The sequence below is a fragment of the Odocoileus virginianus genome, chromosome 9 (assembly GCF_023699985.2).
Source record: "Odocoileus virginianus isolate 20LAN1187 ecotype Illinois chromosome 9, Ovbor_1.2, whole genome shotgun sequence".
Classification (NCBI taxonomy): Eukaryota; Metazoa; Chordata; class Mammalia; order Artiodactyla; family Cervidae; genus Odocoileus; species Odocoileus virginianus.
In genome coordinates, this window is record NC_069682.1 from 43,057,366 (window position 1) to 43,085,328 (window position 27,963).

A 27,963-nucleotide genomic window follows, 5' to 3' on the forward strand; every position below is an offset into this window, starting at 1 on the left:
TGTGAATAAAAGGGGAAAATAGGAAAATTCTTCATAGTTTTTAAAGTAATGCTCACATGCAAAGTGGTATTATTAAATTTGAGTTTAAAACATTTTTGGTAGCATACGTTGGTTACTGTGTACTGAGAAACTATTTGAAATCTGAGAAACTTGTGACCATTAGATATTTTTGGACACTAAAAGTTTTCCCTGAATGTTTAGGAACCTGAGACAGTCCCTCGGTGCTGTCCACATGCTGCATCCAGCAGCCACATGTGCAAGGGGGGGCGTGAAGCTCCCTCCACCTCTGCCCCTCGCTCTGACCTTGGGAATGTGTATTTCCTGATTCAGTTCACTTTTAAGGAAATATCAGCAATCTTACCAAGAGAAATACGTAATTTTGGACATATTACTCCCTGCATTTGTTTCTCACTTTATGAAGTTACACACAGAATATTGGAGGAAATTATAGCACAGAGAATTAAACCTACCCAGACCATAAAAGGTTGCATTACTCATGTGCGTTAAGTCTCAGGGTAAACTAAAAGAGAGCTTCTGAGTATGTGACATTTCACTAATTTCTAATTTGGCACAAAGATAAGTTCTTAGAATATATAGGAATTTTCTATAGATGCAAAACAAATTTTGTTGAAAGAAAGCAGTGGCAAAATAATAAGAAAAGGAGAATTAAGATTTTTTTTTCCCCTGTGGTAAAAGCCAAAGAAGTGAAAATTCAGAATTGACGGTATTTGACCTTTTGTTGAGGCCATCAAAAGCCTGCAAAATAAGAAAGTATTATGTGTACATGTGTGTTTTAAGAAATGTAGGGTCAAATAAACCACCACTGTGCACCTTGGGTGCAAAGAGGAATGCACCTCTTGAGATGAGGCACTTGGATAGAGTCTGTGGAAATGTCTCTCTCCCAGTGGGCAGAGGGAAAATGAGTGGTTAGAGACCACCAAGTGACAGACAAGTGAGTAGTACTTCTGCTCTGTTGTTTTAGAAGGAAATCCTGCATCCTTATACGTCCATCCTGATGCACAGGGGCAGCACTCACCTTCTGTCAGACTGGCTTAGTGGATGACGTGGTCCCCATCCAGGGAGTCTTTCTTCCTTTGGCTCTGCTAGATGGTATTCACACTTGAGCACTGACAGTGAGGGCTCAAGGCATCCCTGTCACAAGATGCTAACAAATTCCTGAGGCATTTGTGACTCAGGAAGATGGACTCACCGTGCAATGGCCTCTGCAACCTAGACAGAACAGGGCCTCCACATTGTCAAGAGAGAAAACCAGAAAGTGTCTTCAGAACCTTTGTGCGTGCTGTGTTCCTGAGACAGTTGGCAAAGGATTAGTACCTTTAAAATACTTTATTAAAAGTCAAGGAACATAATTTAGAGTAACCAGAAGAATTAAAGCAACACTTGAAACTTCAAGAGGTATATTTATAAAAAGGCACTGGAGTAAAATATTACCGGAATTAGCTACATGGAAATAGAGAAAGTGAAAAGAAACTATTACTACATTTCTAGATTAAGAAATAAGAACAAAGCAGAATAGATAACATTGTTGTACATTCAGCATCAAAATTTGTATAGTCAGGAAATTAAAGAGACTTCTTCATGAGCTACAGATGTATAGGTAAGGTGTGTGTCATCCTTTGTGACTAATACATTTGAGATATTGTCACATATAGGTTTCATCTGCAGGTGTTGGGGTATATTGTCATTAGCCAGATATTCATAGAAGTGATTGCATTTCCAGAGTATCATATAGTTTATCAGCATGAATGCTGCTGTTTGTATCAGCAAGGAAATTCTCGTCAGGTTTCCTACATTGATCCTGCTAAGCAGGTAGACGTGCCTTCATGTGCTTGATGCATAATTAACCTAGAGCCTGGCATTTGCTCAGGATATAGATTCTGGTTTTCTAGGAAATTCGCTCAGAGGGCTAAATGTAATAAATAACCATAATTTATTTATGTATAATCATCCATAGTATCAGTTCTTTTGTAATCTCTTTACTGATACTTTTCAGACATTTACAGTTTTAAAATACTAACTACACACCAAGGATGGTGGTATTAGCAAAGCCTGCAACACTGGGGCTGGGGTCTCTCTGTGACACTCTTGCCTCCCTTCCTGGCCAGGGCGTCCCCAGCAGCTGGAGCTTCCTGATTGAGAGGCAGTGTCCGCCAGTTTTTCCAGGAAGGGGCCAAAGAGTGGTTGTCAGGCTTTGTGGGCCATACAGTCCCTGCTGCTGCTCCTCTGCCCTGGCTCAAGAGCAACAGACCATGCGTGAACAGCAGGCGTGGCTGTGCACCAGTAAGACTTCATTTATAGACACAGCTGACAGGCCGCCCTGTGAGCCCTAGTTTGCCAGCTCCTGTTTCAGAGAATTTTAAGCCATGCTATTGAAAAAGTAAGCAGGAAAAGAAAATTTGCATTAGGTAACACACGGCCTGTGAGACTCTTCCATCAATTACTGTGTGTTTCTGTGGCTCTGTGGGTGATTCTGTTCTGTCCCCGAGTGATTATTAAAGAGTAAGGAGATAAATCTTCACTTACATTGTCATGTGTCAGTATGACCCATGGGTGACACACCAGTAGAACCCTCCTGTTGGGGCTTCTGTCACACTGGGGAGGTGGATGTTTCGGGGGAAACCAAGGAGGAAGGCCTGCTCTTTTGGTGACCTGCACATGGAAGACAGGTTGGTACAGTGGGCAGCCGAGCAGCATCTCCAGCGACAAGCTGGATGCTCTGACTGCTTCCCTCAGCATCGTTGAGGCACCTTTCACCGGGTGTTACCTCCATGTTTCCACTGAGGAACCCGGTTTTCTGTTGCCATGTGGAGGGCACAGCCATGTCGTCTTAGGAAGCCAGAGCAGCTGGGTGGACGGGTGGTCTGAGGGCCTACGTTACTTCCTGCTCAGTGACCGAAGAGGTTGTATTGACCGGGAGAGACTTGGGAGGGCCCTGTTGACAGATGGAAGGCTGGGTTCCTTAACACGGCTCTACTTATCTGTCATCAGTTAGTGGACCATGAGTACTTAGCTTTCTACACATGAAGAACAGATTTCCTCTTTTTCTTCTCTTATTTTAGAAGTTGTTTGGGGACTAAAAATAACAGGCTGAAAGTAGCTTCTCTGACCACTGACCCCTGAGGTCCCTAGTCAGAATTAAGGAAAGTTGCTTTTTAGCAATGTGAGAAACAGAAGCATGTTATCTCCAGTCATCAAGTGCTCTGGTGTACTCATTCTTGTGTTCATTCTTTCTTTGAACTATCACTCCAATGTTTGCTGAGTGAAAACGATGTGAGCTGGGTGTTGGGCAACTTCAGCATCTGAGTAGGACACAAGAGCCGGACTGAACTGGACGCCTGTGAGAGTGGAGATAGGGAAGGGGGTGGTTCAAGGACACATGGAATCCCATGGTGGAGCTGAGCAGGAAGATCAGCTAGTACCCTGAAATGGTCATGGCTAAAACAGCTGTCCACAGGGTTGGATGGTTGGCAAGTAACAGACTAACATCCTGAGTGGGAGGGGGATGCAGTGAGTGAGATAGACCTCTGGTACTGGTGGTGCCAAGACAGCAGATACTGTCCTGGAAGAAGGCCAAACACACTCCCCTCCCATCTTCTCCTAGTGCCTTGATTCCAGGGTCTTCAGGAACCCATGGCAGCTGCTGGGAACAGAAGCCATACCAGGGTGGATGGAACAGGTCCCACCTGTCAGGGAATAGGTGCAAAGCTGTCACAGTAGCTCTGGGGCAGTCACAAAGGAGGTGACACCTGATAGGTGGCTGGAAAGATGGCTGCCATTTTTCTGTTGATTTTAAGAGTTTTGGGAAATTGATCTCAGGAACAGTGGGTCATCTGGCTCAGAAGATGCAAACCTGCTCTGATGAGAATCCTTAGTCTTCAGCTCCTGGTGCATTTGGATTTGATAGGTCTCAAAGCCTGGGGCTGATGTGCACTTTAGACCTTTGAACCTGCACCTTCAGCCACACTGTCTTATCTTACCCATCAAGTGTTTCTCGAGCATCTTTTATATACAAAGTTCTTTTAAACACTACCGAAAAATAGGTATTGAACTCAGAGTTAAATACCTGGAGGCCTGATCTTTGTCCAGATGAATCAGGGCACTGTGTGTCACTGCAGTGACAGAATGTTTTTGGCTTCATAACAGCAGCCAGCTGCTGGGTTTATGATCCTGCGGTGACAGCATATGTGGGGAGTTTGCAGGGGGGGGGGGAGGGGCTGGCATATAAATAAATTTGGAAAGCACGTTGAAGTCACGCAGCTGTCACTGCTCCTATGTCTTAATCACTAGATGTATTGGAATGGTTCCTTTTCCCAACTTCAAAGTGGCCGCTCAGCACAAAGACTTGTTGGCCATCACAGTGATGTGGCTACCATGTAACAGAAACAAGAGATCTGAGTAAGATGGAAATGCAGTAAGCTTAACGTTTTAGCTGCTGTTGTCTTATGTGGCTAATTTGAAATGTTACTCATCATATGTTGGCATCTATTGTATTGTAGTTTTATTTGAAATATGAAGCCCCTGTGAGTTAACTACTCAGCCATGGAAAACTAGATTATATTGAAACATGAAATAAGGTCTGTTTGGCAAAAGCACATGCAGGGGAGATGAAGAGAATGAATGAATGCAGTGTCTGAAATATTAAGGAGGTCATTTGAATGGTCCTCAGGAGTCTGACAAAGCCTCCTACCCCTGTGCTCCTCTCTCTAACAGGTGAGCTTTTTCTGGGCTGTGATCTAAGAAATTTCCCTTAAGGGTGTGTGTCAGGTGGCTCAAGCAGCCGTAACAAAGCACTCTAAACACAGCTTAAACAACTTTCATTCCTTGGTTTGCAATCCTGGAGGCTGTAAGTCTGAGATCACAGTGTCAGCAGTTTCTTCTGAGGCCTCTCTGCTGGGCATGTAAACAGCTGTCTTCTCTGTGGGTGTCTGTGACCTCATCTTTTCTTACAAGGACACCAGTTAGATTGAATTAGGGCCCTTCCTGGTGGCTTCACTTATGCCTTAATTATCTTTTTAAAGATCACTGTCTCAGACTTCTCTGGTGGTCCAGTGATTCAGAATCCACCTGCCAATGCAGGGGACATGGGTTCAGTCCTTGGTCTGGGAAGATTGCACATGCCACAGAGCAACTAAGCCCTTGCACCATAACTGCTAAAGCCCGTGCGCCCTTGCCCATGCTCCACAACGAGAGAAGCCACTGCAGCAAGAAGCCCACACACCACAGCTGGAGAGGAGCCTTTGCTTGCCACAACTAGAGAAAGCCTGTAGGCAGCAATGACGACCCAGTACAACCATGAATAAATTTATTTTAAAAAAGACCACTGTCTCCAAACACAGTCACCTTCTGAGGACCCGGGGATTAGACTCCAACATGTGAATTTCGAGAGGACATAATTCAGTACATAACAGTCTGGGCACTTCTGGCACAGGGAGATGAGAAGTGGGGAGCTGGGCTCTCTACTGATGGCCTGTGCTTAGGGGCTGATGCCAGCTGTTATTTATCAGTGATCTCCAGGCTCAGACTCTGGAAGAGTAGTTGTTGGTACCATGAGCTGCCCATGTGTTCCTCTCCTGGCACGTCGGTCTGCGTGTCTGGTAACACCAGTGCTTGTGTCCCTTTATCTATGTGATTCCCGCTGTCACTCAGAGGTGGGCGCTGTCATTATCACCTCCTTTTACAGGATGAGGGGTGGAGGCATAGGAAAGTCGGTAACCAGTCCCAGGTGATGAGCTGAGACGTGGACCTGAGGACTAGTCAGGTGACTCCTGGTGGCCCAGCACTCAGCTCCCATGTGTGTTTTCCACATGCTGATTAGTGTGCCTGGGCTCAAGGGTCTCCAGAGTCCCAAGCGCCTGCATTGGTTGGACTGTTGCTACATTTGAAGCTTACCTAGGAGTTCAGGTTAATATTTCTTGGCCTCAAGTCTCACCTGGTGTAATATCTCTTAATGTACACATGTTCACTGCCACGGAAGTCAGTCTCTTCACTTCAGGTGAATTTGGGACTTGCCAATCTACCTACTGCAACCTCCTAACAATACCCATGACTGAGGTGTTTTCCATACATTTGCAGAACAGCTAAAGTTTGAGTCCCCGGCATACAGGTTCCCAGCAAAGTCAACTGGGCATGCCCTGGCTTCTTTTTAGCACAGTCTGTAAACAGTGTTCTTTCCGTGATCTCTTTGGTGTTCTGTTTTTCCTCGTTCTTGTGCTTTTCATTAGTGAGTTCACAGTTTAAATTGGCCTTCATTTGTAGTGCCAAGGTAGGCAATGGCCACAGGAGAAAGGCTTTCCAGTACCTACTCCCCTTTAACAGCACAAAATATTAGGCTTTTGTCACATGGAATTACAGAATCTTGACAAACTACTTAAATCTTACTAGTTTCTGTGTCGTAAGGCTTAACAAATCAAAATTAATAGTAAAATACCCATTATTAGAACTTAATATGTATAAAATGACATCACGAGTCTCATTTGACATACTCAAAATATTTATTTATGGTTGGTTGTGCCTAGGTCTTTGCTGAGTGTGCGCTTTCTCCAGTTGCTGAGAGTAGGAGCTACTCTCTAATTGTGGTCTGTGGGCTTCTCATTGTGGTGGCTTCTCTTATTGAGCTCAGGCTCTAGGCTCATGGGTTTCAGTAGTTCCAGCATGCAGGCTCAGTCATAAAGGATTGAACCCATGTTCCCTGCATTGGCAGATGGGTTCTTATCTACTGTACCACCAGGGAAGTCATATGTCTTATTTAATAAATGCAGAATTGTGCTATCTCCATTTAACCATTTAAGTTCTTAAGTTTTATCATCAAGTAATGTGTGGAGGGCCCACCACATGTCTCATTGTGCAAAACACAGTATCCTATACACATTGCTACTGATGCTAAGTTACTTCAGTCGTGTCCGACTCTGTGTGACCCCATCCCTGGGATTCTCCAGGCAAGAACACTGGAGTGGGTTGCCATTTCCTTCTCCAATGCATACAAGTGAAAAGTGAAAATGAAGTCACTCAGTCATGTCTGACTCTTCGCAACCCCATGGACTGCAGCCTACCAGGCTCCTCCATCCATGGGATTTTCCAGGCAAGAGTATTGGAGTGGGGTGCCATTGCCTTCTCCACCCATACACATTAGATGTAAACAGTTGTTTTTTGAATGACTGGACTGTTCAATACTGTTCATGCTAAAACAGATATTAAAATAGCCACTGTTTTTTAGATGTTCACTTTCTATCATGAATTGTTCTAAGAATTTCACATTTGTTGTTCAGTCACTCGGTCATGTCCAACTCTTTGAGACCCCATGGCCTGTAGCACGCAGGTTTCCCTATCCTTCATCTCCCAGAGCTTGCTCAAACTCAGGTGTGTTGAGTCGGTGATACCATCCAACCATCTTGTTCTCTGTTGTCCTCGTCTCCTACCTTCTTCAGTCTTTCCCAGAATCAGGATCTTTTCAAATGAGTCAGTTCTTTGCATCAGGTGGCCAAAGGATTGGAGCTTCAGCATCAGTCCTTCCAATGAATATTCAGGGTTGATTTCCTTTAGGATTGACTGGCTTGATCTCCTTGCAGTCCAAGGGCCTCTCAAGTCTTCTCCAACACCACCATTCAAAAGCGTCAATTCTTTGACACTTAAATGTCTTTATGGTCCAACTCTCACATCCATACATGACTACTGGGAAAACCATAGGTTTGAAAACCATATGGACCTTTGTTGACAAAGAAATGTCTTTGCTTTTTAATATGCTGTCTAGGTTTGTCATAGCTTTTCTTCAAAGGGGGCTTCCCTGATAGCTCAGTTGGTAAAGAATCCACCTGCGGTGTAGGAGACCTTGGTTCGATTCCTGGGTTGGGAAGATCCGCTGGAGAAGGGAAAGGCTACCCACTCCAGTATTATTAGGCTTCCCCTATGACTCAGATGGTAAAGAATCTGCCTGCAATGTGGGAGGCCTGGATTTGATCCCTCGTTTGGGAAGATCCCCTGGAGGAGGGAAAGGCTACCAACTCCAGTATTCTGGCCTGGAGGATTCCATGGACTGTATATTTCGTGGGGTCTCAAAGAGTCAGACTCTGAGTGACTTTCACTTTTTTCACTTTTCTTCCAAGGAGCAAGTGTTTTTTACTTTCATGGATGCAGTCAGCATCTGCAGTGATTTTGGAGCCCAAGAAAATAAAGATTGTCACTGTTCCCAGTTATTCCCCATCTATTTGCCATGAAGTGATGGGACCAGTTGCCATGATCTTAGTTTTTTGAATGTTGAGTTTTAAGCCAACTTTTTCACTGTCCTCTTTCACTTTCATCAAGAGACTCTTTAGTTTTTCTTCCTTTTCAGCCATGTTATTGCATATCTGAGGTTATTGATATTTCTCTTGGCAATCTTGATTCCAACTTGTGCTTCATCCAGTCTGGCATTTCACATGATGTACTCTGCATATAAGTTAAATAAGCAGTGTGACAATATACAGCCTTGAAGTACTCCTTTCCTAATTTGGAACTAGTCCATTTTTCCGTGTAAGGTTCTAACTGTTGCTTCTTGACCTGCATACAGATTTCTCAGAAGGCAGGTAAGGTAGTCTGGTAATCGCATCTCTTGAAGAATTTTCCACAGTTTGTTGTGATCCACACAGTCAAAAGCTTTATTGTAGTCGATGAAGCAGAAGTAGATGGTTTTCTGGAATTCCCTTGCTTTTCCAATGATCCACTGGATGTTGGCAATTTGATGTCTGGTTCCTCTGCCTTTTTTAAATCCAGCTTGAACATCTGGAAGTTCTCGGTTCACGTACCGTTGAAGCCTAATGGGAAAATTTTGAGCATTACTTTGCTAGCATATGAAATGAGTGCAGTTGTGTAGTAGTTTGAACATTCTTCAGCATTGCCCTTCTTTGGGACTAGAATGAAAACTGACCTTTTCCAGTCCTGTGGCCACTGCTGAGTTTTCCAAATTTGCTGGCATATTGAGTGCCAGCAGTTTCATAGCATCATCTTTTAGGAATTGAAATAGCACAGCTGGAATTCCATCACCTCCACCAGCTTTGTTCATAGTGATGCTTCCTAAGGCCCACTCAAGTTCACATTCCAGGATGTCTGACTCTAGGTGAGTAATCACACCATTGTGGTTATTTGGGTCATTAAGATCCTTTTGTATGGTTCTTCTGTGTGTTCTTGCCACCTGTTCTTAATATCTTCTGCTTCTGTTAGGTCCATACCATTTCTGTCCTTTTTTTTTTTTTCCCATTTCTGTACTTTATTGTGCCCATCTTTGCATGAAATGTTCCCTTGGTATCTAATTTCCTTGAAGAGATCTCTAGTCTTTCCCATTTTATTGTTCTCTTCTATTTCTTCGCATTGTTCATTGAGTAAGGCTTTCTTATCTCCTTGCTATTGTTTGGAACTCTGCATTCAGATGGATATATCTCTCCTTTTCTCCTTTGCCTTTCGCTTCTCTTCTTTTCTCCACTATTTATAAGGCCTCCTCAGACAACCATTTTGCCTTTTTGCATTTCTTTTTCTTGGGAATAGTTTTGATTTGATAACCCCTCCTGTGTCATATTACAAACTTCACATATATTAACTCATTTACATATGTGTATCCAACAAGCAACTAGTTACCATTTTTCCCATTTGGTGGATGAAGAGACCAAAGTATAGAGGTCAGCATGCTTTCCAAGGTCTCAAGAATTTGCAGAACTGGGAGTCAAACCCCAGGCTCTCTATGTCTAAAGCTTGAACCCTTAACTGCCTCTGCTATGACAAATAAGAAAATTACTCTGTTATGAGCAAACACATAACTTAGGCTATCTTTATACATTTGCCACTTGATGACATTATTCTAATTAAAATGTTACAATGAGTCATTGATGTGGGTTCTGCAGTGATACTGTGTCTGAAGTTTTACCTAACTTTGTTCATGTTGAGCAGTGTAAATTACGGTAAAGACCATCTTTATGCTGAAGTTTTTGTTCTAGTTTTTGATTCAGAATCTTGTACTCTTCTTAGGATGTGGCATTTTGGAAACCTTAACTGCTTATGTAGCTTTCATAATAAATGTATCATGATTACCAGAAAACTTACAGTTTGCTTCTTTACAGAAAATCACTCTGCACCTCCTGACGTAACCACTTACACCTCAGAACATGCAATACAAGTAGAAAGGCCGCAGGGCTCCACGACGTCACGGACAGCCCCGAAGTATGGCAATGCCGAGCTCATGGAGACTGGTGATGGTATGTCTTCCAGCAAGTTTTCCTCCCTTGTAAATTCCAAGTGCCCTTCTGTCCCCTGACTGGATGTGTTTCTTCTAGGGACCCAGTCGGCTCATGAACTCATCAGGGCTTTCATGAGCTTCCCTAGAAGGTGGCAGTTACAGAAAGTGCAGACTGTCTCCAAGGGCAAGAGTTACTCGTTGTTGTAGGAGTTTAGTCATGAGAAGAAAAAGATTTGATAAAATCCTGTTTTTGGTGGTGAATGATGTTGATTCCACAGTTACAAAATTAGTGCAGGTGTCAGGACTATGAACAAGTACTTGGAGGTCAGTATGGAGCTAAACACAACCGAAATAATTGACAGAGATGGACAGTGTGGTGCTTTAGACTTTGGAAGAAAGAGGGTCCTTTTCTCCCTCTATGTTGAATAAAGTTGGTGATTTGTGTACAGCCATTGGGGTTCTCTTATTCCTCGAATCTTTCCTATTCACATGCTCTAACATCTTCCTGTTACCCCTCCAGAAGTGACCCAGGCTAGAACACGAACTTCATGCTTTATTTTGCTTTCCTTGACCTCCAGAGTTATGACAGTTAGCATGGAACCTGATGATGATGTAAAGTGTTCTTTTCTTGGAAGATGTCTGTAGTAGCTTCTGTGTGCCCTCTATACCACTGAGCTTGTGTCTGTGACACAGTGACTCAGGGGTGATGAGGAGGCCTGAACCCAGCCTCCAACAGGCTGATGCCTCCTCACTGTGGTCAGAGCCCAAGGTCACTGGATTGTGAGTTCTCTGTTAGTACATCTGGAGTCAGTCCAGTGTCCAGTATGATTGGTTTCTCTGGACTGCTTCTCAGTGTTGATGTCTGTGTAGTCCTCCACTAAATCCAGTGTTCATTGACTCCGTCATAACTGTTGTCCTTGTCTTCACCACTTTAGTATCTTTGTTGTCTTTTAAATTTATTATCTTCACCTCCTCCCCCAGGTAAATTCATCTGTTGTCCAGTCCAGTGGTGTGATAGCATCTTGTATCAGAACCACATGGGGCAGTTGTTGGAAAACAGATTCTGGGCCACATCCCAGACCTAACACATGAGAAACTGTGAGCTGGGTCCTGGGATGATGTGTGTGTCCTGTTTAAGCTGGAGCGCCAGTGGCCTTGAGAAATAATCTCTGATTCATCCAAACCAGATTCAGTTGAGTTTAGTTGCTCAGTTATGTCCTACTCTTTGTGACCGCATGGACTGCAGCATGCCAGGCTTCCCTGTCCATCACCAGCTCCCGGAGCTTGCTCAAATTCATGTCCGTTGAGTTGGTGATGCCATCCAACCATCTCATCCTCTGTCGTCCTGTTCTCCTCCTGCCGTCAGTCTTTCCCAGCATCAGGGTCTTTTCCAGTGAGTCAGCTTTTCACATCAGGTGGCCAAAGTATTAGAGTTGCAGCTTCAGCATCAGTCCTTACAATGAATATTCAGGGCTGATTTCCTTTAGGATGGACTGGTTGGATCTCCTTGCAGTCCAAGGGACTCTTCAAGAGTCTTCTCCAACGCCACAGTTCAAAAGCATCAATTCTTTAGCACTCGGCTTTTTTTTATAGTTCAACTCTCACCTCCATATATGGCTACTGGAAAAACCATAGCTTTGACTACATGGACCTTTGTTGGCAAAGTAATGTCTCTGTTTTTTAATATGCTGTCTAGGTGGGTCATAGCTTTTCTTCCAAGAAGCAAGCATCTTTTCATTTCATGGCTATGGTCACCATCTGCAGTGATTTTGGAGCCCAAGAAAAATCTCTCACTGTTTCCAGTGCTTCCCCATCTATTTGCCATGAAATGATGGGACCGGATGCCATGACCTTAGTTTTCTGAATGTTGAGTTTTAAGCCAACTTTTTCACTGTCCTTTTTCACTTTCATCAAGAGGCTCTTTAGTTCTTCTTCACTTTCTGCCATAAGGGTGGTGTCCTCTGCATATCCGAGGTTATTGATGTTTCTCCTGGTAATCTTGATTCCAGCTTCATCTAGTCCAGCATTTCTCATGTTACACTCTGCATATAAGTTAAATAAGCAGGGTGACAATATACAGCTTTTATGTACTCTTTTCCTTGAATTTGGAATTAGTCTGTTGTTCCATGTCTGGTTCTAACTGTTGTTTCCTGACCTGCATTCAGATTTCTCAGGAGGCAGGTCAAGTGGTCTGGTATTCCCATCTCTTTCAGAATTTTCCAGTTTGTTGAGATCCACACAAAGCTTTGGTGTAGTCAGTTAAGCAGAAGTAGTTGTTTTTCTGGAACTCTTGTTTTTTTGATGATCCAGCTTTGTTGGCAATTTGATCCTGGTTCCTCAGGCTTTTATAAATCCAGCTTGAATACCTGAAGTTGACGGTTCATGTACTGTTGAAACCTAGCTTGGAGAATTTTGAGGATTACTTTGCTAGTGTGTGAGACGAGTGCAATTGTGCGGTGGTTTGAACATTCTTTGGGATTGATTGCCTTTTTGGGGGATTGGAATGAAAACTGACCTTTTCCAGTCCTGTGGCCACTGCTGAGTTTTCCAAATTTGCTGACATATTGAGTGCAGCACTTTCACAGCATCATCTTTTAGGATTTGAAATAGCTCAACTGGAATTCCATCACCTCCACTAGCTTTGTTCATAGTGGTGCTTTCTAAGGCCCACTTGACTTCGCATTCCAGGATGTCTGGCTCTAGGTGAGTGATCACACCATTATGCTTATCTGGGTTGTGAAGATCTTTTTTGTACAGTTCTTCTGTGTATTCTTGTCACCTCTTCTTAATATCTTCTGCTTCTGTTAGGTCCATACCATTTCTGTCTTTCATTGTGCCCATCTTTGCATGAAATGTTCCCTTGGTATGTCTGATTTTCTTGAAGAGATCTCTAGTCTTTCCCATTTTATTGTTTTCCTCTATTTCTTTGCACTGATCATTGAGGAAGGCTTTCTTATCTCTCCTTGCTATTGTTTAGAATTCTGCATTCAGATGGGTATATCTTTCCTTTTCTCCTTTGGCTTTAGCTTCTCTTCATTTCTCAGCTATTTGTAAGGCCTCCGCAGACAACCATTTTGCCTTTATAATTTCAAGATTGTAAAATATTTAATGTCTCAATTCTGAAAGTGCTCATAGACTATTTTAAGACTATTAAAATGGTTATTTGATAGAAAAATTTTCTTGAAAGCTGTCATACTCATTCCAAAAGCTGAGTTCTGTTTTTGTGACACTGTGTGGTAGACGGCTTCCCAGGTGACGTTAGCGGTGAAGAACCCACACCAGTGAAGGAGACATTAGGAGATACGGGTTTGATCCCTGGGTCGGGAAGATCCCCTGAGGAAGATGTGGCAGCCTAGTCCACTATTCTTGCCTGGAGAATCCAATGGACAGAGGAGGCTGACGGGCTATAGTCCATGGATTCACAAAGTGTCAGACTTGCCTGAGAGACTGAACACACACGCATGTGCCATGGATAAAGGGCTCTGGCTCAGTCAGAACAGGAAAGACCTCTTGTGGGTGTGGTTCTTTTGTCCAGGAGCTTAGAAGGTTCTAGGCCTGCAATTTACAGGTTCAGGTTTCTAACCAGCTTTGAATAGGAATGAAATCTGCCTGCAGAGGAGGGTACATTTGATCCAAGTATGGCTTCAGTGTCTTGGTGCTCCTTCCATTCATTTATTTAAATTTTTTAAAACTTCATGTTTTTTTTACTGATCATTTTCAAAACTATGTAGCATTTATTATCCTAAGAAACGTATTATAAGGTGGGGTTTATTTTCCTCAGTACATGTGGATAAATATTAATATATGTGAGTTCTGTGTTAATATCAGAAATTGAATTTAGAGACTCTTGGTTGCTTTGCTTCTAGGATGTGTTCCCTAAATGTTCACTCAGGAGAGTGGGTCTGAAAGGCATATAGAAGGGACCCGGCTGTCACCTGCAAGAGGATAGTCACACTTGTAGCACCTCAGGTCCCTGTACTTTCATCGGGAGGTGTCAGGGTGGCAACTGGAGCCTGAGCACAGGTGGTCTCAGGGGAGACTGGGACTTGGGGAAGGTCTTGCTGCTTCATCAGCTCTCTGATCAGACAGAGGAGAACCTGGGATGGGTATGGATGAGGAGATGACAGACTTTTTTTAGGAATAGAGGTGGGACCAAGCCCAGTCTGTGGTCTGGAGCTGTTCCCAAAGTCACCAGAGCCGGACAGCTCACAGTGTAAAGAGAATCATTTCTGCCCCATCTTTATTCTCTGTCAAGGCTTCCCAGCAAGGCCACATGCTGGGACCACTCTCCTCCGAGTGTTCTTGTTGACAAAAGTCATCTAAGGACACAGAGGGCACCTGGCTGAGAGGGAACAGAGTGTGGTTCCACAGCTGTTTTTACTGTGGCTGCTTGTTTGTGGTGGTTTGTGCTGAGAGTCAGTCCACCCGCCTCATGATTCTGTTTTCAGGTGTGCCTGTAAGTAGCCGCGTATCTGCAAAGATCCAGCAGCTTGTCAATACCCTCAAACGACCCAAACGACCACCCTTACGGGAATTCTTCGTTGATGACTTTGAAGAACTGCTAGAAGGTGAAAGAGCCTCCTCCTACACCCTCATCCAGTGTTTCTGTGACCCCATAAACTGTAGTTATTTCTTGACCAAGGTTGTTTGATCTTTAAAAACAATAATCTTGGTGTTCACAGGAAACAGGACTCCTGCCTAGAAACTGTAGGTACTGTTCCACAAGGTCCCTTTAAACATATGCTCAGTCCCAAAACAGCTGGGTCAATACCACTGGTACTGACTCTGAGCAGCATGTGATTTTGTCCCATGAGCCAGTCCTCTTTCTAAAGATTCCATGAAGCTACAGGAATGCAAGGAAATCAGATAACCTGAGCTCAACAAGCAGTGCATTCTCTCTGCATAGGCTTTAGAGGAATGCAGAGTGAGATGTGGAAATCTTGCCTTGCTGCCTCTCTGGACAGCTTCAGGAGCTGGATGTCATCACTCTGAACACTCCTGAGCCTTTTAATACAAGAAAACCTAAAATTGAAACAAAGTACTGCTTGTTGTATCAAACCCAGTCTCCTTATTTTCTTGGTCCTTGTGCTACAAGTAAGACACCGTTAATTTTCTAGCCAGCAGGTGGAAATCATCTGTCATATGCTATAAGAGAAACCTTCCCAGAAGTAAAAAGAATCACCTCTCAGATTCTCACCCATGTAAAGAGTCGGGCAGATTGTTTGTATTGTAAGGCATTTATCTTTGTTTTACTTAAAATATGAGCTGTGCTGGTTACTCATAGTAGTTGTAGCAAATTCAAATTTACATCTCCATATTTAAGGGCACAATATACTTCAGCCAGATTTGAACTCTTTGGAGTCTGTAATTACTGCTGTATGTTGAGAATTGATGTTTTAAACATGGCTATTGTAATGTTAGACTCTAGGCATGTTAAAATGCATAGTTTTACTTGTCAGTTTATAAATGCAGTCAGGTCTCCGTAAGTTCCACATCCCGACATTGCCTTGGATGTTGGAAGAATTACGTACTTTGGTTATATCCGTGAGGCTCATATGTCAGTTGTAGCTCTAATTCTAGAAAAGCATCTGTGCATGTTTCCTGTAATAAATTTTTAACTCAAGTATATAAGTCTTCTAGCTTCTTTAAAATGAATAAGAATGATTGTGCTAATGATGGATGTATTTTTCTTGAAAACCTTCTGTGTTCAAATGTATTTAGTTCAACAACCAGATCCAAACCAGCCAAAGCCAGAGGGAGCCCAGATGTTGGCAATGCGTGGGGAGCAGCTGGGTGTAGTTACAAATTGGCCCCCATCTTTAGAAGCAGCATTACAGCGATGGGGGACCATTTCACCAAAGGCTCCATGCTTGACCACGATGGACACAAATGGAAAACCTCTCTACATCCTCACTTACGGTAATTCTTTGAGGCTTATCCACCTTTTGTCTGCTTGTACCTGCACGCAACTGCCAGTTTCAGGGTGGCAGTTTATGTTTGTGTTGCCTTATGTTTCCAGTATGGAAATAAATGGAACCCAAAAGGAAATATTGGATTGACCAGAAAGTTCATTTGCGTTTTCCTGTAGGATACTATTGAAAACCCAAATGAACTTTTGGGCCAGGCCAGTATAGGAAAATTATTTGATTTGAATGTGAAAAATTATTATTTGTTAATGTTTTTGAGTAAAAATCAGAAAGTGATACAAAAATCAGTAACTATAACTCTAATAATTTAAAGATGTTGGATTTTACCTCTTGGAATATATATTAAATTAATGCTTTGAAGAAGGATTGGTAGTTAAAGAAATGAAACAAGAAAGAATGTATATAGAACTCTTTAACATGCATCACTCAGAAGAAACAAAATCTATTTCCACAGTGCTTTTCTAGCAAGCAAGGGAAGGAAACTTTAACTCTTTATTCAGTATGATTAATGCAGTCCATAAACTTTTGGAAATAGTTAACTATACGAGAGAGATTCCTTTCTCTTTGCTGCACAGATAAGGGGCCGTGGAGAAAGCAAACTGTCAGGTCATTTTCACACACTCTGCCACAGTGTTGCAAAGAAATCAGCTTCATAACTAAAAGACACGATGGCTTATATCTGCATGTGTGAGGTTACATTACCATTTTTAACTTCCAGTTTTATTTCTATGATAATAATGCTCTTCTAATTGCAGGTAGAAAAGAAACTTTTCTCCATTAGCAATGGAGGTCAAGAGACAGGTGCTGTGTTAAGTAACATAACCCAGCTTTTAGTGGGGCCCAGAAGGCCCCCACTGTAGACTCCATCATTATCCTGCGCATCTCATGGAAGGAAATGGGATTCAGGAGCGTTTGTTTTCATAGTCTCAATTTTTTTCTTCTGACTTTGTTGGGAAATTCTTAGTGGATAAAGGGTATTTTACCCATAATGGGGCATAGGATTGATTTTTTTTTTTAAATTATACTCTTAGAAATAGATTTTAGTCAGTCAGAAAGAAGACTTTCCTGTCTGACCCTTGTCCCTTGCCAGATTCAGACAAGGAGCTGATTGGATACTGTTTTCCAAGTATTATTTATTGAAAGACTGTCCTTTTCCCTTTCTTGGCTCCTTTGTCATAAATCAGTTGACATATATGTGTGGGTTTATTTATGGGTTATTCTGTTTCATTGATCTATATTTCTGATTTTGTGCCAATATCATACTGTTCTTATTACCGGTAGTAAGTCAGGGAGCATGATGTCTCTAGCTTTGTTTTTCTTTCTTAAGATGACTTTGGCCATTTGGGGTCTTTCATGGTTTCATACAAATTTTAGAATTGTTTGTTCTATTTCTGTGAACAGTGCTGTTGGAATTTTGATTGGGATTGGATTTAGATTGCTTTGCGTAGTACAGATACTTTAACAAAACTGCTTTTTCTAATCCATGAGCACAGAATATCTTTCCATTTGTTTGTATTATCTTCAGCTTTATCAAAGTCTTACAGTGTGTGTTTTTTTTTTTTAAGATGCAGATTTTATGGGGCTTCATTTTCATTGTGCTTTTTGTAGTGTTTTTTTGTTTGTTTGTTTGTTCTTTGCTGCACCATGCGGCATGCTGGATCTTAAGTTCCCAACCAGGGATCAGACCTGTGCCCCCTGCAGTGGAAGCACAAGGCCTTAAAACACCGGACCTCCAGGAAAGTCCCAAGTCTTAACAATTTTGAATGTACAGGTCTTTTACCTCCTAATTAAATTTATTTTGAGGTATTTTATTCCTTTCGATGTTGTTATAAATAGGATCTTTTTCTTGGTTTCTCTTTTTAGTAGTTTATTATCAGTATATAGACAGCAGTTTTCTGATAACACCAGTATATTGATTTTGTATTTTGCCACTTTACTGAATTCATTTATTACTCTGTTTTTTCTGTTTTGTCTTAAGGTTTTCTATGTATAATGTCATGTTATCTGCAAGTAGTGACAGTTTTTCATCTTCCTTTTCGAGTTTGGATGCTTTTTTTTTGCCTGGTTACTCTGTCTAGGACTTAACAATACTATATTGAATAAACATGGCAAAAGTGAGCATCCTTGTCTTATTTCTGAATCTTAGAGGAAATGCTTCAGCTTTACACTGTTGAGTATGCTGATAGCTGTGACTTTGTCATATAGGACTTTTAGTTTGTTGAGGTATGTTTTCTCTGTACCCACTTTGTTGAGAGTTTTAATCATAAATGGATATTGAATTTTTAAATTTTTTTTCTGCATGAGCTGAGATGGTCATATGATTTTTATCCTTCATTCTGTTAATGTGTCATATTAATCACATTAATTAATTTGTGGATGTTGAACCATCCTTGCATCTCTGGAATAAATCCCATTTGTTCATGGTGTATGATCATCTTAACATATTATTGAATTTGGTTTGCTAATATATTGCTGAGGATTTGTGCATCTGTGTTCTTCAGGCCTCTAATTTTCTCATGGTGTCCTTGTCTTGTTTTGATACCGGGATAACACAGGCCTTGTAAAATGAGTTTGAAAGTGTTTTCTCGTCTTTTGTTTTTGGAAGAATTTATAAGACTGCTTAAGTGGTGATGAATTCCTTTAACTTTTTGCTTGTCTGAAAAACTTTATCTGTTGTTCAGTTCTGAATGATAACTTTGCCTGGGTGAGTGTTCCTTGTTGGGAATTTTTTTTCATTCTCCTTTCTAAATCAGTCAAGAACTGTTGTATTGTCTTTAATTTAAATCAGCAATTTGCTGTTTACTTTTTCTACTAGAAGAATATTTCTAGAACTTTGCCAAAGTGTGTTGTTGCCTTTTTCAAATTGTCTGTTGTAAATCGGCTTTTGTATGACTTTATGATGATATCAACTTTAATATTCCAAACCAAGAATGAAGTTGAAATTTTTAAGAAAATATAATGGTGCTCATTGATTGTAACTGTAGTTTACAACACATTGATTTTTTGTTTCAGTTAAAACAAGTTGATTTTAATTGTTTGTTCAGCCAAAATAGTTTCCTAACATTGTTCACATTAAAGAAATCTGACAGCACAGAGTATTTGTGATTTCTTTAGGAAAAATATAACTCCCTGAGTTATTTCTAATGGCTGGTAACTATTTGGGGAGAAAATACAATCACCAAATAAAAACCAAATAATTGTAAAGTAGCCAGTCTTGAGGAGGTGGAGTTAAGAAAGGTGGAAGAGGGGTGTGAATAAAATATCACAGTAATTACTCTCAGTACTCAAGAAATAGGCTCAAATGAATACTGTAATTTTGTGCTTTTTACAACTTGGTTAATATGCTGTTAATAAAACATACATTTGTTGAGCACATGCTATGAGCCAGGAGTGTCTAGGAATTACAGGAATCAGAAACAGTAGAAAAGTCCTCTTTGTCCCCTAATCACTAAGGGGGGAGACAAGTTGATAAATCCATTGATAGGAAGACAGGAGCAACCCTAAATTGTGTTGCTACAGAATCCAATATGGAATAAGACAAATTCAGATTCTTTTCATTCAAAGTGTATATTAATTTAGCTTTTACCTTTTAAATAGGAAGATTAGAACAGAGATTGCATTTATAAGAAATAGTTCAAATTGTTGTTATCTTTACTATACTATTGTTTCCCTGGTGGCTCAGCTGATAAAAGAATCCGCCAGCAATGCAGGAGATCCTGGTTTGATTCCTGGGTTGGGAAGATCTGCTGGAGAAGGAATAGGCTACCCACTCCAGTATTCTTGGGCTTCCCTTGTGGCTCAGATGGTAAAGAATCCACCTGCAGAGTGGGAGACCTGGGATTGGTCCCTGGGTTGGGAAGATCCCCTGAAGAAGGGAATGGGTATGCACTCTAGTATTCTGGCCTGGAAAATTCCATGGACAGAGGAGTCTGGCAGGCTACAGTCCATGGGGTCACAAAGAGTAGAACAAGACTGAGAGACTTTCACTTTACTATTATTGCAAATCTCTTAACACCTTGACTGCTTCTGAAAGCTTACAGAACCTAATGTTGTAAAAGCCCTTTATGTGTCCAAGAATTCATGTTAGATTTTAAAAGTCATTTTGATTCAATCTGAGACTGTTTGCTATCACCTTGACCTGCTGAGAAAATGTCTGGCACTGGGAGGAAGGCAGGGATTTGAATCTGCAGGTTCTTCAAAACTGGTTTTTCTTATGTTCTTAAAAATCTTTTTAACACTGCTTTGTAGTGTTTTTTTCCCCAGAGTTCAAAACTTTAGTTCAGGATTCTTACTATAATCTTTATCTAAATTCAAGGGTTACTGTCTAAAAACCCTAAAATTCTGAAGTTAGGAAAAATTAAAGTTGAGAAACTTAGGACATAGGAAGAAGAGATATCAGACTCTACAGAACCCATCCTAAGTAGCCATTATGTTTGTTGCAATCACACAAATCACTTAAGATTATACAGTGGAAGTGACAAATAGATTGAAAGGAAAATTCCATGGACAGAGGAGCCATGATCTGATAGAGTACCTGAAGAACTATGGATGGAGGCTCATGACATTGTATAGGAGGCAGTGATCAAGACCATCCCCAAGAAAAAGAAATGTAAAAAGGCAAAATGGTTGTCTGCGGAGGCCTTACAAATAGCTGAGAAATGAAGAGAAGCTAAAGACAAAGGAGAAAAGGAAAGATACACCCATCTGAATGCAGAGTTCCAAACAATAGCAAGGAGAGATAAGAAAGCCTTCCTCAATGATCAGTGCAAAGAAATAGAGGAAAACAATAAAATGGGAAAGACTAGAGATCTCTTCAAGAAAATTAGACATACCAAGGGAACATTTCATGCAAAGATGGGGACAATAAAGGACAGAAATGGTATGTACCTAACAAGCAGAAGGTATTAAGAAGAGGTGGCAAGAATACACAGAAGAACTATACAAAAAAGATCTTCACAACCCAGATAAACACAATGATATGATCGCTCACCTAGAGGCAGACATCCTGGAATGTGAGCTAAGTGGGCCTTAGGAAACATCACTATGAACAAAGCTAGTGGAGATGATGGAATTCCAGTTGAGCTATTTCAAATCCTAAAAGATGATGCTGTGAAAGTGCTGCACTCAATATGTCAGCAAATTTGGAAAACTCAGCAGTGGCCACAGGACTGGAAAAGGTCAGTTTTCATTCCAATCCCCCCAAAAGGCGATGCCAAAGAATGCTCAAACTGCTGCACAATTGCACTCATCTCACATGCTAGTAAAGTGATTCTCAAAATTCTCCAAGCCAGACTTCAACAGTACTTGAACTGTGTACTTCCAGGTGTTCAAGCTGGATTTATGAAAGCCAGAGGAACCAGAGGTCAAATTACCAACATCTGTTGAATCATTTGAAAAAGCAAGAGAGTTCCAGAAAACCATCTACTTCTGCTTTATTGACTACACCAAAGCCTTTGACTGTGTGGCTCACCATAAACTGTGGAAAATTCTGAAAGAGATGGGAATACCAGACTACATGACCTGCCTCCTGAGAAATCTGTGTGCAGGTCAAGAAGCAACAGTTAGAACCGGTCATGGAACAACAGACTGGTTCCAAATAAGGAAAGGAGTACTTCAAGGCTGTATATTGTCACCTGCTTATTTAACTTATATGCAGAGTACATCATGGGAAATGCTGGGTTGGATGAAGCACAAGCTGTAATCAAGATTGCCGGGAGAAACATAACCTCAAATACACAGATGACACCACACTTATGGCAGAAAGTGAAGAAGAACTAAAGAACCTCTTGATGAAAGTGAAAGAGGAGAGTGAAAAAGCTGGCTTAAAACTCAACATTCAGAAAACTAAGATTATGGCATCCAGTTCCATCACCTCATGGCAAATAGATGGGGAAGCACTGGAAACAGTGAGAGACTATTTTCTTGGGCTCCAAAATCACTGCAGATGGTGACTGCAGCCATGAAATGAAAAGACGCTTGCTCCTTGGAAGAAAAGGTATGACCAACCTAGACAGCCTATTAAAAAGCAGAGTCATTCCTTTGCCAACAAAGGTCCATCTAGTCAAAGCTATGGTTTTTCCAGTAGTCATGTATGGAGGTGAGAGTTGGACTATAACGAAAGCTGAGTGCCGAAGAATAGATGCTTTTGAACTGTGGTATTGGAGAAGACTCTTGAGAGTCCCTTGGACTGCAAGGAGATCCAACCAGTTCATCCTAAAGGAGATCAGTCCTGGGTGTTTATTGGAAGGACTGATGCTGAAGCTGAAACTCCAATACTTTGGCCACTTGATGGGAAGAACTGAGTCATTGGAAAAGACTGATGCTGGGAAGGATTGAAGGGGGAAGGAGAAGGGGACAACAGAGGATGAGATGGTTGGATGGCATCACCGACTCGATGGACATGAGTTTGAGTAAGCTCTAGGAGTTGGTGATGCACAGGGAAGCCTGGTATGCTGCAGTCCATGGGGTTGCAAAGAGTCAGACATGACTGAACTGAACCACACAAAACAGGACTCATTAAAAGAGGAAAATATGTGTCATTTTGAACAACATGAATTAGTGGTAACTCACTAATGCCATGGCCTCTCCCCTGTTTTACTCCCTAGAAATCCTCCCTTAACTTCTGTGATGGTAGTTAAATTCTCTGTGGCTTTGCTGTAGGTTCTTAGCACCCTAGCTGTTTGTATTTAATACCTTATTCTGGTGTTCAGGCTGCTTATATTTTTTAAGTCAGAGTTGCTGGCTTTTGTTTCCCATCTGGGTTCTAAGGACTCAGAATAACTTGAAAGCTTAAAATGAAAAGGTAATACACTCAATATAGGTTAATGTGCATACATATACACAATAGAAAATGCATGTGTACAATTAATTGTGTCTTTATAATTTTTATTGATAGGCAAACTGTGGACAAGAAGTATGAAGGTTGCTTACAACATTCTGCATAAATTAGGTACAAAACAAGAGCCTATGGTGCGACCTGGAGATAGGGTAAGTGCAATTTAAACTATTGCATCTGCAGGACACATGATCTGAGGTGGAGAAGACACCTACTGTTTTAAAGTTGCAAAGTTTAATGCCTCCTAATATTCATATTACCAAATCAGGCTTTCTTAACATTTATCACAGCCCAGGAGAAATTATTCAGCAGGTGTAATGTTAATAGTAGCTCAGTGAGCTTGACTGTAGTAGTCTCATGGGTTATCCACAAGGAAACTGGGACTTGAGAGAATAAGAGTCATATCAGATGAAGGCATGTGTCCAGAAAATGGTGTAGCCAGTGCTCACAGCCATTTCTGTCCAGCCCCAGGACATATGTTCCAACCCCTGACACATGTGACCTAATGTGAAACAGCTGTCTGTCTGAAGACGCAGGACAGTTGTGTGCTTGTGGACTTTTTTATATCAGTCAGTGATACCAAGAATCCTTGCAGCAAACCGCGGGTACATTCCTTTACTAGTGTTAAATTTGTAGATACAGGCTACTGTCTTTCGTCAAGAAGAATTTTATTCTTACTGCAGTATGCCAGTTTACTGAGAATAGATGTTAGTATTTCCTTTTTAATGTTACACACCGAGCAGTTAATCTGGCCCAAGCTTTACCTGTGAATAAGATGAGGGCCTACATGTAGAACCTACTTTTCTTGCCTTAAGTGGAGTGACTTTTTTCCCATATATTGCTCTGTACCTTCATGCCCCAAGACTGGGTTATCCACCTGCACCAAAGGACTCCAAATGAATTTTATAGAAGTTTCATTGTAGAGCACCATAAATGAGCAAGAATACAAGCTATGATTTATTTATGAGATATTACAAAAGCATGGGTTTGTTAGAGGAATGTTTAATAAGATTACCACAGCCCTAGGATTCTGTGGTAGGCTATGATTCTTTGCAATTTAATGAACATGTTTGACCTCTAGCTTTTAAAAGTCAATCATGGGTCTCATATTTCCTCATTATAAAACTTACTGTAAAGCTACAGTAATCAAAACAGTGTGGTATTAACACAAGGACAAATACAGACCAAAGGAATAGAATAGAAAGCCCAGAAATAAATCCTCACATGTACGGTTAAGTGACTTTCAGGAAGGATGCTAAGACATTAAATGGGAGAAGGGATAGTGCACTCAACAAATGGTGCTGGGAAAACTGGATATATATAACCAAAAATCCAAAATTGAACCTTTATAGCATATATTGGGGCTTCCCAGGTAGTGTTAGTGATAAAGAACCTGCCTGCTGATGCAGGAGACCCAAGAGATGCAGGTTCAGTCCCTGGATTGGGAAAATGCCCTGGAGAAGGGCATGGCCATCCACTCCAGTATTCATGCCTGGAGAATCCCATGGACAGAGAAGCCTGGCAGGCTATAGTCCGTAGGGTCTCAGAGTCAGACATGACTGAAGTGACTTGGCACATACATAGTGTATATTAAATAGTTAACTCAAAATGAATTAAAGACCTAAACTCTTTGGATAAAACATAGGGGAAATGTTCCATGACATTGAATTTGGCAATGATTTCTTAGATATGGCACCAAAAGCACAGGGAATTAAAAAAATTGGTAGATTGCACTTCATCAAAATTAAAAACTTCAGTGCACCAAAGGACATTGTTGAGAGTGAAAAAGAAACATAGAATGGGAAAAATGGTTACAAATCATATATTTTACAAAAGTTTAAAAACCAGCCACAGTGCTTGAATAGACCTTTTTCTTTGGAAAATTTACAAATAGCCAAATAAGCCCATGAAAATATACTCAGCATCACTAATCGTTAGGGAAACATACATCAAAACCACAGTGAGATACCACCTCACACTTATTAGGATGAAAAAATAATAAGTGTTAGCAACAATGAGAAATTGGAACCCTTCTTTTGCTTTTAGGAATATATAGTGGTGTAGCCATTGTGGAAAACAGTACTATGGTGGTTCCTTAAAAAATTGAAACATTTGACCCAGTAATTCAAAAAAAGTGAAAGCAAGAACTTGAACAGATAAACATCTACACTACTTTTCACAGCAGCAATATTCACAAAACCCAAAAGGTGGCAGCAGTTCAAGCATCCATGGTGGGGTGAACAGATAAACAGAATATGGTATATTCATACCATGTAATGTTATTTAGCCTTAAAAAGGAAGGAAATCCTTATATGTTCTGCAATGTGGAGGGACCTTGAGGACATTATGCTCAGTCACAAGAGAACAAATGTTGTATGGTTCCATTCATACAAGGTACTTAGAGTACTTAAATCCTAGAGACAGAAGAATGAAGGTGACCAGGGATTATGGGAAGGAGGAAATGGGGAGTCAACTGTTTATGGGTGCAGAGTTACAGTTTAGGAAAGTGAAAATGTTCTGGAAATGGATAGTTGATGATAGTTTTACAACAGTATGAATGTACTTAATGCCACTGAACTGTATACTTGAAAACAGGCAGCATATTAAACTTTGTTATATTCATTTTACTACAGTAAAATGTCAGTTGCATGGATAATGTCTAAAATGTCAGTTGCATGGATAATGTCTTGCTTATAATTTGGTTAGTAGGTCTCAGTAGAGTCATTTTTTTAAGTCTTGGCCTGCAAATTTTTAAAGTTCATTTTTAGTAACAGTTGTAAAATAAACCATTTCTGTTCAGCTGTAAGAAAGAATGTCGGGACAGGTTTTGATAGAATATGTGAAACTATTCTCTTCAGCAGCAGGTGGTTTGAATTGTGTGAGTAGGGCTGCATTTCTAAATTATTCCTTGAAAGGTATTCATGTGGCTGGGATATGGCATGTGCATATAAATGCCTATTAAATAAGTATATGCCACTGTAGTATTTGGTTGATAGTAACCGTCTATCACAATAAACAGGTTCTTTACCTCTTTGAAAAATTTTTTAAATTAAATGTAATTCTCCCAAGGATAATGAACATTCTGTCTTTGGCATAAAAATTATTGATGCTTTTTTTGTGGGTGACCCTCTTAATGCACTTTGTTGGGGGTACCTGCTTGGGCTTTGAAAAAGCATTTATGTGCCTAAGCTGAAAAGATTTCAGGATATTGTAGTGGGAGCTGTGGAATAAACAGAGATGCATCATATGTGAAGCCTGCCTTCAGGGAGCTTGCTATGTTAGGGAAAAAATGAAGATATTGATAATTGGCTATCTGCAAGTTGGAAAATGAAAAAGGTCTCCAAAATAGATGGTGAGAGATAGGACTGTTTTAGAAGGACAGAGAGTGTTCTCATTTTGGGAGCTTCTGGAATCTGAGACTACTTCTTGGGGAGAAAAAGCAAGCCCCGAACTCTTGGTCCGTTTCTAGGACAGAGTGGAGAGGACTGAGGGGAGTTCTGTGGTGTGTGGCTGGAATGGGAAGACCGTGGAGGAGAGCAGATCAAGGAGGTGGTCTGTTGATGCCTGTTATGCTCTGTGCATAGTTAAGTGCAGTGAAATGCCAGGGAATACATAGGGAATCGAACAAAAAGAAATCGTGTGGGTTTATGAAAATGAAGCATCCATATGTGTATTGCATTGGAATCACTGTGCAGTTACCAAAACACAGAACTTGTGACTGATAGAGATATAAAAGGGAAATGTGGTGAGAATGATACAAATAGTCTTCCCTTTCTTAAATCCTTAAAAAATTCAATTTTGATTCTAAAAGAGGTTGTAGGTATTGACTGTTTTCTATGTTACTTTTATATTTTTGAGAGCATAATATACAATTTTGTATTTTGCTTTAATTCACTTGATGTTAATATAACATTTCATCCTGTTTTAACCCAACTCTGCAAGGTTATATAACATGACATTTTCAGCATGAACTTTAGTGATCAAGCAGTGGGAATTTTAAATCCTGGATCAAATTGACTGTCCTTTGAACAGAGCTGGGATGGCACCAGACCAGAATTTTGGGGATTCATTGATCCACAGTCTAGCTGTGGAAGCAGCGCCACCTTTTGCTCAGTGCTGTGCTCTTGAAGACTCCTGCATGCAGACTGGATACTCCTGGAGGACTTTGGGGTAGAGTCTGGGGAGGAACTGCAGCATCTCCTGTATTTTCCTCTGTTTTGGTTCAGGGAGAGCAGTCTTAGCAGCAGTGGTGCGCTGGATGCTTTGCAAATGTTTGACTGAATATTGTTGTTTTGCCAGATCGAGATCTAAAAACAGATGCTGTCTGCTCTCAGACCACCAGTTGAAGACAGAATACCTGAGGCCATTGCAAACCTCAGATCATTTTTAAAATAGTTTGTGGTTTATATGCAGAGACGTGCAAATAAATTCTTTTGTTCCTCCTTGGAAGTCCTACTGATGGTAGCCTGGCATCTGCTTGGGTGTTTTGGGGACAAAATTAAGATTAATATCTCATTAACAGTTTTTTCAGAGAAGGCAATGGCACCCCACTCCAGTACTCTTATTTTTCCCCTCCCAGTTAGGTTGCCCTCCCAAGATTCAAAAACTTCCCCCAGACCCGCCAGTGCGAGGGTTTCCTGGTGTTTGGAAACTTCCTCTATTAAGACTCCCTTCCCTGGACGGATCTCCGTCCCTAGCTCTTTTGTCTCTCTTTTTATCTTTTATATTTTGTCCTACCTCCTTTCGAAGACAATGGGCTGCTTTTCTGGGCGCCTGATGACCTCAGCTAGCGATCAGAAGTTGTTTTGTGAAGTTTGCTCTGTGTTCAATTGTTCTTTCGATGAATTTGTAGGGGTGAAGGTGGTCTCCCCGTCCTATTCCTCCGCCATCTTGGCTCCTCCCCCCACCCCCACTCCAGTACTCTTGCCTGGAAAATCCCATGGACGGAGGAGCCTGGTAGGCTGCAGTCCATGGGGTCGCGA

The 27,963-nt window shown here is 41.1% G+C and overlaps 1 protein-coding gene across 7 annotated transcripts in view; it reads left to right on the forward strand.

Annotated features, from left to right (window-relative positions):
- DIP2C (disco interacting protein 2 homolog C) overlaps positions 1 to 27,963 on the forward strand; it is a 286,321-nt gene that overhangs the window by 176,936 nt on the left and 81,422 nt on the right. For all 7 annotated transcript variants that reach the window (XR_011489501.1, XM_070472279.1, XM_070472281.1 and 4 more), the window contains 4 exons: positions 10,104 to 10,238; positions 14,668 to 14,787; positions 15,941 to 16,138; positions 23,042 to 23,133. Coding sequence is in view for 6 of the 7 variants with exons in the window: in XM_070472279.1 (XP_070328380.1) it covers positions 10,104 to 10,238; positions 14,668 to 14,787; positions 15,941 to 16,138; positions 23,042 to 23,133 (545 nt within the window). In the remaining variant the exon portion in view is untranslated. The remainder of the gene's footprint in view (positions 1 to 10,103; positions 10,239 to 14,667; positions 14,788 to 15,940; positions 16,139 to 23,041; positions 23,134 to 27,963) is intronic.